This window comes from Ascaphus truei, unplaced genomic scaffold, assembly GCF_040206685.1.
Source record: "Ascaphus truei isolate aAscTru1 unplaced genomic scaffold, aAscTru1.hap1 HAP1_SCAFFOLD_1412, whole genome shotgun sequence".
NCBI lineage: Eukaryota > Metazoa > Chordata > Amphibia > Anura > Ascaphidae > Ascaphus > Ascaphus truei.
The window spans coordinates 1,009-17,015 of NW_027454294.1; the positions used below are offsets into that span (position 1 = coordinate 1,009).

The window sequence follows — 16,007 nt, forward strand, 5'->3', positions numbered from 1 at the left end:
AAAGATCCCTTTCCTTACACATATCTCCTGTATCTGCCCTCACAGTCTCCATGGGCGAATGAATGCCGCACTGTAACTGCCCTTACTGTAAAGATCCTGTCCTCACACATATCTCCTGTATCTGCCCTCACAGTCTCCATGGGGAATGAATCCCGCACTGTAACTGCCCTTACTGCAAAGATCCCTTTCCTTACACATATCTCCTGTATCTGCCCTCACAGTCTCCATGGGGAATGAATCCTGCACTGTAACTGCCCTTACTGTAAAGATCCCTTTCCTTACACATATCTCCTGTATCTGCCCTCACAGTCTCCATGAGGAATGAATCCCGCACTGTAACTGCCCTTACTGCAAAGATCCCTTTCCTTATACATATCTCCTGTATCTGCCCTCACAGTCTCCATGGGGAATGAATCCCGCACTGTAACTGCCCTTACTGTAAAGATCCCTTTCCTTACACATATCTCCTGTATCTGCCCTCACAGTCTCCATGGGGAATGAATCCCGCACTGTAACTGCCCTTACTGTAAAGATCCCTTTCCTGTCTCATACCCTCCTTCCTGACCCCAGTAATGGCCATCAGCTTTCTCCCTGGGTCACCGTCCTTCCCATGTTTAAGTAACGGTGTAGCACTGCTTAGTAAATAGGGCCCTGACTATCGCGCCAGAAGAACTTGCAGTCTGGTTAGACGCTGTACCTCCTGCCGGAGGATTTCCTGACACTGTGCGTAGTCTCCGCGTCCTGCCCAGCTCCCGTTGAAGAGACATTCTCTGTACACATTTCCTGGGAAAAGAGGGAGAGGGTGAGAGAGAGGGTGAGAGAGAGGGTGAGAGAGAGGGAGAGGTAGGGAGAGAGAAGGAGGGAGGGAGAAGGAGTGGGTGTGAGAGAGAGTGGGTAAGAGATGGAGGGTGGGAGAGAAGTTGGGAGGGAGAGAGAGGGTGGGAGAGAGAGAGGGAGTGAGGGTGAGAGAGAGGGAGTGAGTGAGGGTGGGAGAGAGGGAGTGAGAGTGAAGGTGGGAGGGAGTGAGAGTGAGGGTGGGAGGGAGAGGGTGGGACAGAAGGGTGCTATGGGACATGGGGTCTGTCCCTCCCCCGGCAGGGTGACAGGCAGAAGGGAGCTATGGGACATGGGGTCTGTCCCTCCCCCGCAGGGTGACACAGTGACAAAGGGAGAAGGAAACTATGGGACATCGAGGTCTGTTCCTCCCCCGGCAGGGTGACACAGTGACACAGACAAAAGGGAGCTATGGGACATGGAGTCTGTCCCTCCCACCGCAGGGTGACACAGTGACACAGGGAGAAGGGAGCTATGGAACATGGAGTCTGTCCCTCCCCCAGCAGGGTGATACAGTGACACAGACAGAAGGGAGCTATGGGACATGGAGTCTGTCCCTCCCCCCTCAGGGTGACACAGTGACACAGGGAGAAGGAAACTATGGGACATGGAGTCTGTCCCTCCCCCCGCAGGGTGACACAGTGACACAGACAGAGGGAGCATGGATCCGGCAGTGAAGGAGTTAATATAATGTATGCAGAGTTTGCATATTTATGCAGCATTTTCAGCTCGTTAAGCGGCTTTCTAATTACCAGGTGGAGCAGGTACTCTCTGATTGAGATCTGATTCCCTCAATCTCATTAGAACACAGGGGAAGGGGGGGTTTCCGGGGGTGAGGGGATCAGGTGATGAGACACAGGGACTCAGTGCCCTTCTGTGTGCCTGTCCTGTCACATCCAATCTCACACAACATTATACACAGAACCCCATCATATATTCTCCCTGTAACTGCAAGCTGTCTGTGTCACTGTGTCACCCTGCGGGGGGAAGGACAGACTCCATGTCCCATAGCTCCCTTCTCCCTGTGTCACTGTGTCACCCCGCGGGGGGAGGGACAGACCCCATGTCCCATAACTCCCTTCTGTCTGTGTCACTGTGTCACCCTGCGGGGGGAGGGGCAGACTCCGTGTCCCATAGCTCCCTTCTCCCTGTGTCACTGTGTCACCCTGCGGGGGGAGGGACATACTCCATGTCCCATAGCTCCCTTCTCCCTGTGTCACTGTGTCACCCTGCGGGGGGAGGGACAGACTCCATGTCCCATAGCTCCCTTCTGCCTGTGTCACTGTGTCACCCCGCGGGGGGAGGGACAGACTCCATGTCCCATAGCTCCCTTCTCCCTGTGTCACTGTGTCACCCTGCGGGGGGAGGGACAGACTCCATGTCCCATAGCTCCCTTCTGTCTGTGTCACTGTGTCACCCCGCGGGGGGAGGGACAGACCCCATGTCCCATAGCTCCCTTCTCCCTGTGTCACTGTGTCACCCTGCGGGGGGAGGGACAGACTCCATGTCCCATAGCTCCCTTCTGTCTGTGTCACTGTGTCACCCTGCGGGGGGAGGGACAGACTCCGTGTCCCATATCTCTCTTCTGCCTGTGTCACTGTGTCACCCTGCGGGGGGAGGGACAGACTCCATGTCCCATAGCTCCCTTCTCCCTGTGTCACTGTGTCACCCTGCGGGGGGAGGGACAGACTCCATGTCCCATAGCTCCCTTCTCCCTGTGTCACTGTGTCACCCCGCGGGGGGGGGGGGGGGGGGGGACAGACCCCATGTCCCGGGGAAGCAGTCGGAGTTCAGCACTTGGACAGCTCCCCGGATTCTGATGCCCATTGATATTCCGGCCGCCCCCTCTGCTGTCAGCACCTGCAGCTGGGAGTCACGCCAAGGACCTGGCACACGGGAAGATGGATGGCGTGTCGCCCCTGCCTGCCCCCGCACACTGCATGAGCTCAGAGGTCCCCAGGGGGAGGAAGATGCTGGCTGCGGGGGTGAGGGGTATGGCCAGAGTTACCCCCCCCCCTATACAAGGGATGTCCTTGTACTGACAGCAGGAGAAATTCACTGTCTACAGCGAGGATTAACCCCCACACCACCAGAGAGATCAGGAGGGACATTTATACTATACACAGAACTTGTGTATCTGTATTATACACAGAGCAGCATGTATCTGTATTATACACAGAGTGCGTGTGTATCTATTATACACAGAGCTGCGTGTATCTGTTATACGCAGAGCAGCGTGTGTATCTGTATTATACACAGAGCAGTGTGTATCTGTATTATACACAGAGCAGCTTGTATCTGTATTATACACAGCAGCGTGTGTATCTGTATTATACACAGAGCAGTGTGTGTATCTGTATTATACACAGAGCTTGTTTATCTGTATTATACACAGAGCAGCATGTGTATCTGTATTATACGCAGAGCAGCGTGTGTATCCGTATTATACACAGAGCAGTGTATGTATCTGTATTATACACAGAGCAGCGTGTATCTGCATTATACACAGGGCAGTGTATGTATCTGTATTATACACAGAGCAGCGTGTGTATCTGTATTATACACAGAGCAGCGTGTGTATCTGTATTATATTATAACCGCTCCCTATAACTCCTGCTATTAACCCATATAGCTGCCCACTATAACTCCTCCTATTACCCCATATAACCGCTCCCTATAACTCCTCCTATTACCCCATATAACCTCTCCCTATAACTCCTCCCATTACCCCATATACCCCCTCCCTATAACTCCTCCAGGATGGCCTGCAGAGGTGAGCTCCTGCAGGGGAGCCAGGATGGCCTTAGACCCAGGGGTTGGTGGCTGTGTGTTGGAGATGGAAGTAGGAGAGGCCGCAGGCTGCAGCGGGGGTGTAGGCCTTGGTGAGGCTGAATGCAAGGTACATGAGAGTTTGGAGAGAAAGGAAGGGGCAGAACAGAGTCTGCTTAAGAAAGAAGAGAAACGAGCTTTATTGAAGAAGTATAACAGGAAGGTAGAAGAATTGGAAATAGAAAATATTAAATTAAAGAGATGTCGTGGTCGAGAGGTAGACACGCGCAAGAAGCAAATAAATCATCTGCATGTTGAATTAACCCGGCTGGAGGTTGAGATTGCTAAAATAACAGGGATTCCAGTCAAACAGAAACGTTCCCTTGTAAAAACTGTTGAAATGCTAACCCACAGTGCTGAACAGGGTGCAGAGCAAAGTGCCAAGCAGGGTGCAGAGCGGGGCGCAGAGCAAAATGCTGAGCTGGGTGCAGAGCAAAGTGCAGAACAAGGCGCAGATTCATATTGTGGAAAAGGAAGCCAAAACCCCATTAAATGTTCTCAAGAAAAGATAAGTTTGGTGACGCCTACAAGAAGTGGGAGAGAAACTAGATCCCAGAACAAGTCTGCAATGTCTAAAGATAAAACAGAGAACTTATCCCAGGAAAATTCTGATTCAGATCCTGACAGTTTAATTTCACCAACTGCTATGAAAACCCCAAAGGGTAAAGCTGCAAAAAAAAAGAAAGCAAAGGACCGGAGGCTAAAGGTTTCCACAGGAGAAGGTAACAGCCCTGTAATAGGGTCCAAAGACTTCAGGGAAGGGGACTCACCTCAGGGTGTATCAGACTGTGAGCAAGGATCTGTTCCAGAGCTTCCAGCATCCCAGGGATTAATAGCAGAAGCAGCAGAAGATCTGATTAAAAGACCATTGCATGCAAAGAAAGCAGCAGACACCTGTGATGTTGGGTTATCTCAGACTCCCACGCTGGGAGAAGTTAAAGAAATTACAAAGAATTCTGGAGAGCAGCAAAGCAAGAACCTAGAAACTGTGAGAGGAGATCAGCTGGAAATGGAGTTCATACCTGAGAGCAGTGAGCCAGAGAACCCATGCTCACCTGGACTTACAGAACCACACCCCTGCTTATTAGCTGGTCCTGGGATTCAGAACTCTGAGAGAGGAGAACAGCAGGTGGTAATTAGCAGCAATGGAGACAGCATTAACCCTGTAGTGCCTGGGAGTGAAATTAAGGTTGTGGAGACTGAAAGTGCTGCTTCTATCCAAACAGATTCTGATAATAGAGTGACCCAATCAGAAGATGGGGTAAAGCAAAGTAATGGCATTAAGGCAACCCCAGTTCACACAGCACCCCCTTCAGCCTGGAGTGGGAGATACTTTGTGAGCGCTGTGACCAGAAATGCACAACCTTTAAAAAGGAGGAATGTGGTAAGGTTGAGGTATAAAGGCAGTGAGGAGATGAAGCCTGACAGGATTTTTGTAGGAAAACATCTATTGAAAGAATCTTTGGGCTTCAGAGCAGATGACATTTATGCACTTATCCATGTTCCAGGTTCATGCGAATACGATGTCAGCTTTAAGAGACCTCAGGCTCTGGACTATTTCTGGACAAAATATGAGAGTCTTAAAAATTCAGAATTATGGAAGTCCTTTGCTGCTATTCCTGTGTCCAAACCGGAAACAAAGTCGGTGACAATTCTCTTCAGACACGAATCAGTCCCAATATCAGATATTCTGATATGGCTTGGCAGACAATGCGAAGTACTGGCTCCACCTACAATAATTATGGACGCGGAAGACATTTGGATTGGAGGTTGGAAAGTGCAAGTCAGACTTTGGCGACATGGCAATGTTACAAAGCATTTGCCCAACTCCTTCTTCATAGGAAGAGAAAAAGGAAATTGTTTTTACTATGGGCAGCCAACCTTGTGCCATAGATGTGGTTCAGCCAGACATTTAAGCATGTCTTGTGATGTTCTAAAATGCAATTTGTGCCACTCCTTGGGCCACGAGAGGGCAAGTTGTACAAACATCAGATGTAATTTATGCGATAAATTTGGACATTCATACACGAATTGCGCAGAAGCCTGGCATAATATTTCAAAAGTATGGGAGCAGGAAGTGGACTTCGAAGACAATGAAGCACTTTACGACCGAGCCCTGAAAGTTGCAGACAGAATATGTCCGGATCCGCCTGCAGATGGGGTTGTCTGGTTCAGCCTAGGGATGGCGCTTGCTTAGATCCTCCTGGGGACGGAGCTTGTCCTGGACCACCTGTGGATGCAGTTTGCCCAGAAACACTTACAGAAGAAACAATTATTGTGAGTGTAAACAAGGCCTAGGAAATGTCAGAAGACCCCTTAGAAGGAACCTCCCCAAATCTACTCCCCGCAGGGGAACAATCTGGGGAATCAGATGATCCTACTATGATGGAAACCCAAGTGAGGGGAAATAATAATAAAGAAAAAGAAAGTGAGCAGCTTTGGGCACAGGGAAAAAAGAAAAGGAAGAAGAGCATGGTGAAAAAAACTTGGAGGGACTCTTCGACGTCCTGCAGGTCCCGCTGGTAAAGTTCCTCAGGTAGCTATGAAAAACCGTTTTTCTGCTCTCAGAAAGGATTGGGGGTCAAGAGCTGAGGACTCCGACGATGTAGAGGAACTTTCCTTATCCGAAGAGGAACATACTATGGATGTTTCCAGAGAGACAGACTCGGACATGATCCCACCTTCAGTGACTGTCAAGAGGTTTGGGTCATTGGGGGATAATGTGGGGAAAAAGAAAAAATAATACCGTGTGGTTTTTTCTTTGGGGGGGGGGGAGGGGGGGCTTAAAATGTTTGTTCATTAATCAATCCTTTAAAGGTAGCAGCTATTGATGTGGTAGTTAAGGCTTTTATTTAGTTTCAATTAAAATGTGTATAAAAGGAATGTGAAGTTGCTGTTGAGGAGAAAGGTGGAACAAATGCTGAGTTAATATTGATATAATATAAGTTTGTACATAATGTGCAGTTTTTGTTTGAAATGTTTTTCTATGAAATGTAATGTTGGAAAAATTTTTCAATAAAAAGAGTTCCTCCTATTACCCCATATAACAGCTCCCTATAACTCCTCCTAATACCCCATATACCCGCTCCCTATAACTCCTCCTATTACCCCATATAACCTCTCCCTATAACCCCTCCCTATAACCCCATATACCCCCTCTCTATAACTCCTCCTATTACCCCATATAACCTCTCCCTATAACCCCTCCCTATAACCCCATATACCCCCTCCCTATAACTCCTCCTATTACCCCATATAACCCCTCCCTATAACCCCTCCTATTACCCCATATACCCGCTCACTATAACACCTCCTATTACCCCATATAACCGCTCCCTATAACTCCTCCTATTACCCCATATGGTCGAACCCTATAACTCCTATTACCCCGTATAACCCCTCCCTATAACTCCTCCTATTACCCCATATAACTGCTCCCTATAACTCCTATTACCCCATATAACCCCTCCCTATAACTCCTCCTATTACCCCATATACCCGCTCCCTATATCTCCTCCTAATACCCCATATACCCCTCCCTATAACCCCTCCTATTACCCCATATAACCCCTCCCTATAACCTCATATTCCCCCTCCCTATAACTCCTCCTGTACCTGTTGTATTGTATTGAACTCCCTGAAAATACTCAGGACACGGTCTGGCGACGAGACGTCCAGCTGCAGTGTGAGGCCAGCAGGTCCCGATCATGTCAATGGAGGCATTACAGGCAAGACCTGGTGAGACACACTGAAATATCACATAAAGGATCCCACCCCAGAGGCGGCTGCACTAATGTCAGGATCCCACCCCAGAGACGGCTGCACTAATGTCAGGATCCCACCCCAGAGGCGGCTGCACTAATGTCAGGCTCCCACCCCAGAGGCGGCTGCACTAATGTCAGGATCCCAACCCAGAGACGCTGCACTAATGTCAGGCTCCCACCCCAGAGATGCTGCACTAATGTCAGGCTCCCACCCCAGAGGCGGCTGCACTAATGTCAGGATCCCACCCCAGAGGCGGCTGCACTAATGTCAGGATCCCACCCCAGAGACGGCTGCACTAATGTCAGGATCCCACCCCAGAGGCGGCTGCACTAATGTCAGGCTCTCACCCCAGAGGCGGCTGCACTAATGTCAGGATCCCACCCCAGAGGCGGCTGCACTAATGTCAGGCTCCCACCCCAGAGACGGCTGCACTAATGTCAGGATCCCACCCCAGAGGCGGCTGCACTAATGTCAGGCTCTCACCCCAGAGGCGGCTGCACTAATGTCAGGATCCCACCCCAGAGGCGGCTGCACTAATGTCAGGATCCCACCCCAGAGACGGCTGCACTAATGTCAGGATCCCACCCCAGAGGCGGCTGCACTAATGTCAGGCTCTCACCCCAGAGGCGGCTGCACTAATGTCAGGCTCCCACCCCAGAGGCGGCTTCACTAATGTCAGGCTCCCACCCCAGAGACGCTGCACTAATGTCAGGCTCCCACCCCAGAGACGCTGCACTAATGTCAGGCTCCCACCCCAGAGAGACGCTGCACTAATGTCAGGCTCCCACCCCAGAGGCGGCTGCACTAATGTCAGGCTCCCACACCAGAGACGCTGCACTGATGTCAGGCTCCCACCCCAGAGGCGGCTGTACTAATGTCAGGATCCCACCCCAGAGACGCTGCACTAATGTCAGGATCCCACCCCAGAGACGGCTGCACTAATGTCAGGATCCCACCCCAGAGGCGGCTGCACTAATGTCAGGCTCCCACCCCGGAGGCGGCTGCACTAATGTCAGGATCCCACCCCAGAGACGCTGCACTAATGTCAGGCTCCCACCCCAGATGCGGCTGCACTAATGTCAGGCTCCCACCCCAGAGACGCTGCACTAATGTCAGGCTCCCACCCCAGAGGCGGCTGCACTAATGTCAGGATCCCACCCCAGAGGCGGCTGCACTAATGTCAGGCTCCCACCCCAGAGACGCTGCACTAATGTCAGGCTCCCACCCCAGAGGCGGCTGTACTAATGTCAGGCTCCCACCCCAGAGGCGGCTGCACTAATGTCAGGATCCCACCCCAGAGGCGGCTGCACTAATGTCAGGATCCCACCCCAGAGGCGGCTGTACTAATGTCAGGATCCCACCCCAGAGACGCTGCACTAATGTCAGGCTTCCACCCCAGAGGCGGCTGCACTAATGTCAGGCTCCCACCCCAGAGGTGGCTGCACTAATGTCAGGATCCCACCCCAGAGGCGGCTGCACTAATGTCAGGCTCCCACCCCAGAGACGCTGCACTAATGTCAGGATCCCACCCCAGAGGCGGCAGCACTAATGTCAGGATCCCACCCCAGAGACGGCTGCACTAATGTCAGGATCCCACCCCAGAGGCGGCTGCACTAATGTCAGGATCCCACCCCAGAGGCGGCTGCACTAATGTCAGGCTCCCACCCCAGAGGCGCTGCACTAATGTCAGGATCCCACCCCAGAGACGGCTGCACTAATGTCAGAATCCCACCCCAGTGACGGCTGCACTAATGTCAGGCTCCCACCCCAGAGGCGGCTGCACTAATGTCAGAATCCCACCCCAGTGACGGCTGCACTAATGTCAGGATCCCACCCCAGAGGCGGCTGCACTAATGTCAGGCTCCCACCCCAGAGGCGGCTGCACTAATGTCAGGCTCCCACCCCAGAGGCGGCTGCACTAATGCCAGGATCCCACCCCAGAGGCGGCTGCACTAATGTCAGGATCCCACCCCAGAGACGCTGCACTAATGTCAGGCTCCCACCCCAGAGGCGGCTGCACTAATGTCAGGCTCCCACCCCAGAGGCGGCTGCACTAATGTCAGGCTCCCACTCCATCCATCTCACTACACTGTGTAGATTTCCAACTCTCTGCTCAAACGTAGAATAGCAATCCAACAAGGTCTAACGGTCACTTCCATCACTGGATCCGAGGGACCGCTGCAGCCCTCACCTGAAATGTTGGGGCCCGGCTGGAGACTCTCACATTGGTCCAGCACTGAGCTCAGGGCGAGGCTCACCCCAGCGGCGATCACCTGCAAGAGGGGACAGAGGGGGACACTGCGTGACTCCCGCAAGCCGGTGAAGAGCCTCCAGCATACGTATGTATAGTCATTATTTATAGATTGTTAGCTCCTCGGGCAGTGTCATCCTTCCTATTGGCTCGGTGTGTGTACGTATGTATGTATGTACGTGTGTATGTGTGTACGTATGTATGTGTGTACGTATGTATGTATGTACGTATGTATGTATGTACGTGTGTATGTGTGTACTTATGTATGTACGTGTGTATGTATGTACGTATGTATGTACGTGTGTATGTGTGTACGTATGTATGTACGTGTGTATGTATGTACGTATGTATGTACGTGTGTATGTGTGTACGTATGTATGTACGTGTTTATGTGTACGTATGTATGTACGTGTGTATGTATGTATGTATGTATGTATGTATGTACGTGTGTATGTATGTATTATGTATGTATGTATGTATGTATGTACGTGTGTATGTACGTGTGTATGTATGTACGTATGTATGTATGTATTATGTATGTATGTATGTATGTATGTACGTGTGTATGTACGTGTGTATGTATGTACGTATGTATGCATGTATTATGTATGTATGTATGTGTGTATGTACGTGTATGTATGTACATATGTATGTATGTATGTATTATGTATGTATGTATGTGTGTATGTACATGTGTATGTATGTACATATGTATGTATTATGTATGTATGTATGTACGTGTGTATGTACGTGTGTATGTACATGTGTATGTAACTACATATGTATGTATGTACGTGTGTATGTACATATGTATGTACGTGTGTATGTATGTACGTATGTATGTACGTGTGTATGTATGTACGTATGTATGTACGTGTGTATGTACGTATGTATGTACGTGTGTATGTATGTACGTATGTATGTACGTGTGTATGTATGTACATATGTATGTACGTGTGTATGTATGTACGTATGTATGTACGTTTGTATGTATGTACGTATGTATGTACGTGTGTATGTATGTACGTATGTATGTACGTGTGTATGTATGTACGTATGTATGTACGTGTGTATGTCTTTATTTATATAGAGCAGTGATTCCCAACCAGGGTTCCGTGGGGTTCTGTGGGGTTCTGTGGAACCCTGGGGATCCTTGAGAGAGTCTCAGGGGTTCCTCCTATGGACCACAGACTCCCCCCCCCCCTCTGGGGGTAGGGTTTTTTGTTATGTATTTTGTAGGGTGGATTGAGTGAGAGTGGGGTAATTGACGGAAGGTACGGGCGAGTGAGAGAAGGGAGGGGGGCGGGCGGGAGTGAGTGAGGAAGAGAGGGAGTAAGAGTGAGACTCGGGGGATAAATACATGCGAGGCGGGAGGGGGGAGAGTTAGTGAGACGGAGGGGAGAGAAATACATGGGTAGAGGGTGTGAAATAGAGGTGGCTCGTGAGGTGTGACATGTTGTGACTGACCCCTGACGGACCTAATATGTGTCGGCCAGATAGGGGGTCCCCGAGATTTATCGAAATACTTCAAGGGTTCCTCCAAACAAAAATGGTTGGAAATCACTGATATAGCGCCATTAATGTACATAGCGCGTCACAGCAGTAATACGCGGGACAATCATATAAATAACAAATACAAATAACAGAACATGGGAAAAAGCGCTTCAGACATAAAAGTAACATTAAGGAAGAGGAGTCCCTGCCCCGAGGAGCTTACAGTCTAATTGGTAGGTAGGGAGAACGTACAGAGACAGTAGGAGGGAGTTCTGGGAAGTGTTAATAATCAGCCACAGTGCTATTCGTATGCTTCTTTAAGCAAGTGTGTTTTGAGTTGGGTCTTAAAGGTGAATAGAGAGGGTGCTAGTCGGGTACTGAGGGGAAGGGCATTCCAGAGGTGTGGGGCAGTCAGTGAGAGAGGTTTAAGGCGGGAGAGGGCTTTAGATAAAAAGGGGGTAGAAAGAAGACATCCTTGAGCAGTCGGGATGGTGCATAGCGAGCAATTAGGGGTGAGATGTAAGGAGGGGCAGAAGAGTGAAAAGCTTTAAAAGTGAGGAGGAGAATGGAGTGTGAGATGCGGGATTTGATCGGAAGCCAGGAGAGGGATTTCACGAGGGGAGATGCTGAGACAGATCTAGGAAAGAGTAGAGTGATTCTGGCAGCAGCGTTTAGGATAGATTGTAGGGGAGACAGGTGAGAGGCAGGAAGGCCGGACAGCAGGAGGTTACAGTAATCGAGACGGGAGAGAATGAGGGCCTGAGTCAGAGTTTTAGCAGTCGAGCAACAGAGGAACGGGCGTATCTTAGTTATATTGCGGAGCAAAAAGCGACAAGTTTTAGAAATGTTTTGAATGTGAGAGGAGAATGTGAGAGAGGAGTCAAGTGTGACCCCTAGGCAGCGTGCTTGGGCTACTGGGTGAATGATCGTAGTTCCAACAGTAATGTGGAAGGAGGTAGTAGGGCCAGGTTTGGGAGGAAGTATGAGGAGCTCTGTTTTAGCCATGTTAAATTTAAGTCAACGGAGGGCCATCCAGGATGATATCGCAGAGAGACATTCAGAAACTTTGGTCTGTACAGCAGGTGTAAGGTCAGGGGTTGAGAAGTAAATTTGTGTGTTGTCAGTATAGAGGTGATATTTGAACCTGAGAGATGTGATTAGGTCACCCAGAGAAAGTGTGTACAGAGAAAAGAGAAGAGGTCCCAGGACAATGGCCTGGGGTACCCCCACAGAGAGATATCGATAGTGGGGGAGGAGGTGTTAGCAGAAGAGACACTGAAAGTACGATGGGAGAGGTAAGATGAGATCCAGGATAGAGCTTTGTTACGAATACCTAGAGTATGGAGAATGTGAAAGAGAAGAGGTTGGTCCTCAGTATCAAATGCTGCAGAGGTCGAGTAATATGAGCAGAGTGTAATGACCACTGTCTTTAGCAGCATGGAGGTCATTAGTTATTTTAGTGAGGGCTGTTTCAGTGGAGTGAGCAGTACGGAAGCCAGATTATAGAGGGTCTAGGAGAGAATAGGAGGTGAGAAAATGGAGCAAGCGAGAGAATACAAGACGTTCGAGGAGTTTAGAGGCAAAAGGCAGGAGGGAGACAGGCCGATAGTTAGAAAGACAGGTAGGGTCAAGCTTGCTGTTTTTGAGTAATGGTATAACTGTTGCATGCTCCCTCCCACGCTGTATGGAGGAATAAGTTGGCACCATCCAAATAAAAGATAATATGAAGAGTAATTCATTGTGTTGCTTCCATTTTGAGTTGAAAAGCTAATGGCGTAAAGGTTGGGTCTCCATCTGGCGACCCACAAGGGACCTTGATGTGGCCCCGGTAAGACCTAGATGTGGCACTAGAAAGACTTCGATACAGCCTGTGAAGGACCTTGTTGTGGCCCTCGAAAGGGCTTCATGTGTCCCCTGAAGGACCATGATGTAGTTTTTTTTAAGTCCTTGATATGCCCCCTGAAATACATTGATGTGGCCCCTGAAAGACCTTGATGTGCCCCCTGAAGGATATTGATGTGCCCCCTGAAGGATATTGATGTGCCCCCTGAAGGATCTTGATGTGGCACCCTGAAGGATCTTGATGTGGCCCCTGAAGGATATTGATGTGGCCCCTGAAGGATCTTGTGTGGCCCCTGAAGGATATTGATGTGGCCCCTGAAGGATCTTGTGTGGCCCCTGAAGAATCTTGATGTGGCACCCTGAAGGATATTGATGTGGCCCCTGAAGGATATTTATGTGGCCCCTGAAGGATATTGATGTGACCCCCTGAAGGACCTTGATGTGGCCCTGTGAAGGACCTTGATGTGGCCCTGTGAAGGACCTTGATGCGGCTCCTAAAGGACCTTGGTGTGGCCCCCTGAAGGACCTTGGTGTGGCCCCCTGAAGGACCTTGGTGTGGCCCCCAGAAGGACCTTGATGTGGCCCTGTGAAGGATATTGATGTGGCCTGTGATGGACCTTGATGTGGCCCCGTGAAGGACCTTGATGTGACCCCCCTGAAGGACCTAGATGTGGCCCTGTGATGGACCTTGATATGGACCCTGAAGTACCTTGATGTGGCCCCGTGAAGGACCTTGATATGACCCTGTGAAGGACCTTGATGTGGCCCTGTGAAGGACCTTGATGTGGCCCTGTGAAGGATACTGATGTGGCCCCGTGAAGGACCTTAATGTGCCTCCTGGGGAACCTTGATGTGGCCTGTTGAAGGGCCTTGATGTGGCCCCGTGAAGGACCTTGATGTGGCCGGTGAAGTACCTTGATATGGCCTGTGATGGACCTTGATGTGGTCCTGTGATGGACCTTGATGTGGTCCTGTGTAGGACCTTGATGTGGTCCTGTGAAGGACCTTGATGTGGCCTGTGAAGGACCTTGATGTGGTCCTGTGAATGACCTTGATGTGGCCTGTGAAGGACCTTGATGTGGTCCTGTGAAGGACCTTGATGTGGTCCTGTGAAGGACCTTGATGTGGCCTGTGAAGGACCATGATGTGGCCCTGTGAAGGACCTTGATGTGGTCCTGTGAATGACCTTGATGTGGCCTGTGAAGGACCTTGATGTGGTCCTGTGAAGGACCTTGATGTGGTCCTGTGAAGGACCTTGATGTGGTCCTGTGAAGGACCTTGATGTGGCCTGTGAAGGACCATGATGTGGCCCTGTGAAGGACCATGATGTGGCCCTGTGAAGGACCTTGATGTGGCCCTGTGAAGGATATTGATGTGGCCTGTGATGGACCTTGATGTGGCCCCGTGAAGGACCTTGATGTGACCCCCCTGAAGGACCTAGATGTGGCCCTGTGATGGACCTTGATATGGACCCTGAAGTACCTTGATGTGGCCCCGTGAAGGACCTTGATATGACCCTGTGAAGGACCTTGATGTGGCCCCGTGAAGGACCTTGATGTGGCCCTGTGAAGGATACTGATGTGCCTCCTGGGGGACCTTGATGTGGCCCTGTGAAGGACCTTGATGTGCCTCCTGGGGGACCTTGATGTGGCCTGGTGAAGGGCCTTGATGTGGCCCCGTGAAGGACCTTGATGTGGCCCAGTGAAGTACCTTGATATGGCCTGTGATGGATCTTGATGTGGTCCTGTGAAGGACCTTGATGTGGTCCTGTGAAGGACCTTGATGTGGCCTGTGAAGGACCTTGATGTGGTCCTGTGAAGGACCTTGATGTGGCCTGTGAAGGACCTTGATGTGGTCCTGTGAAGGACCTTGATGTGGTCCTGTGAAGGACCTTGATGTGGTCCTGTGAAGGACCTTGATGTGGTCCTGTGAATGACCTTGATGTGGTCCTGTGAAGGACCTTGATGTGGTCCTGTGAAGTACCTTGATGTGGCCTGTGAAGGACCTTAATGTGGTCCTGTGAAGGACCTTGATGTGGTCCTGTGAAGGACCTTCTTGTGGTCCTGTGAAGGACCTTGATGTGTCCTGTGAAGGACCTTGATGTGGTCCTGTGAAGGACCTTGATGTGGTCCTGTGAAGGACCTTGATGTGGTCCTGTGAAGGACCTTGATGTGGCCTGTGAAGGACCATGATGTGGCCCTGTGAAGGACCTTGATGTGGTCCTGTGAAGGATCTTCTTGTGGTCCTGTGAAGGACATTGATGTGGTCCTGTGAAGGACCTTGATGTGGCCTGTGAAGGACCATGATGTGGCCCTGTGAAGGACCTTGATGTGGTCCTGTGAAGGATCTTCTTGTGGTCCTGTGAAGGACCTTGATGTGGTCCTGTGAAGGACCTTCTTGTGGTCCTGTGAGGGACCTTGATGTGGGTGGCCCTTTGAGTCTATATGATGCTATCACAACGCAGTGTTTACAGGCATCGGAAATTAAGGAACAGTTCCAGCTATGTCTCCCGAAGTCTTACAGAATATCACAATATATATATACACTGTGTAACTTCATAATGTATATAGCGTGTAACTGCATAATGTATATAGCGTGTAATTACACTATATGTATGTCTATTTACATGCGTGATCCAAAGCTAGGCTTGTGATCCTGGGAGCAGAGAAGTGTCCTCGTGTATAAACAGTGGAAGGGAGCAGCGTTGATTGAGACGACCCTAGGGAGCGCGATTCATGCCGACGCTAGTTCAGCGAAACGCGTAGAGCTTCAACTTTGCATGCAGTAACCTCCGTTCCAGAGGTGAAGAAACCACTGCGCCGTGTATCCGTTCCCTCTCCCGCCTAACCGGAAGCTGTCCCGCCCGGAACGGATGTGACGTCAGACGCCCCGTCCAACGCTGTCTGACTGTGGGAGTTTCGAAGGAAGACGGCCTGGTCACCCCCTCTCCCGACGTGAGACTTACTGCTCCAACACTTTCTTGTGGGCCTAT

At 50.4% G+C, this 16,007-nt stretch overlaps 1 protein-coding gene across 1 annotated transcript in view; it reads right to left on the bottom strand.

Moving 5' to 3' along the window:
- Positions 1-259: 259 nt before the first annotated feature.
- LOC142475842 (corticotropin-releasing factor receptor 1-like) overlaps positions 260-16,007 on the bottom strand; it is an 84,033-nt gene continuing 68,285 nt past the window's right edge. Inside the window, exons 2-4 of the mRNA XM_075581561.1 lie at positions 9,620-9,701; positions 7,279-7,398; positions 260-783 (exon numbers count right to left, since the gene is read on the bottom strand). Coding sequence (XP_075437676.1) covers positions 656-783; positions 7,279-7,398; positions 9,620-9,701 — 330 coding nt within the window. The 3' untranslated portion in view covers positions 260-655. The remainder of the gene's footprint in view (positions 784-7,278; positions 7,399-9,619; positions 9,702-16,007) is intronic.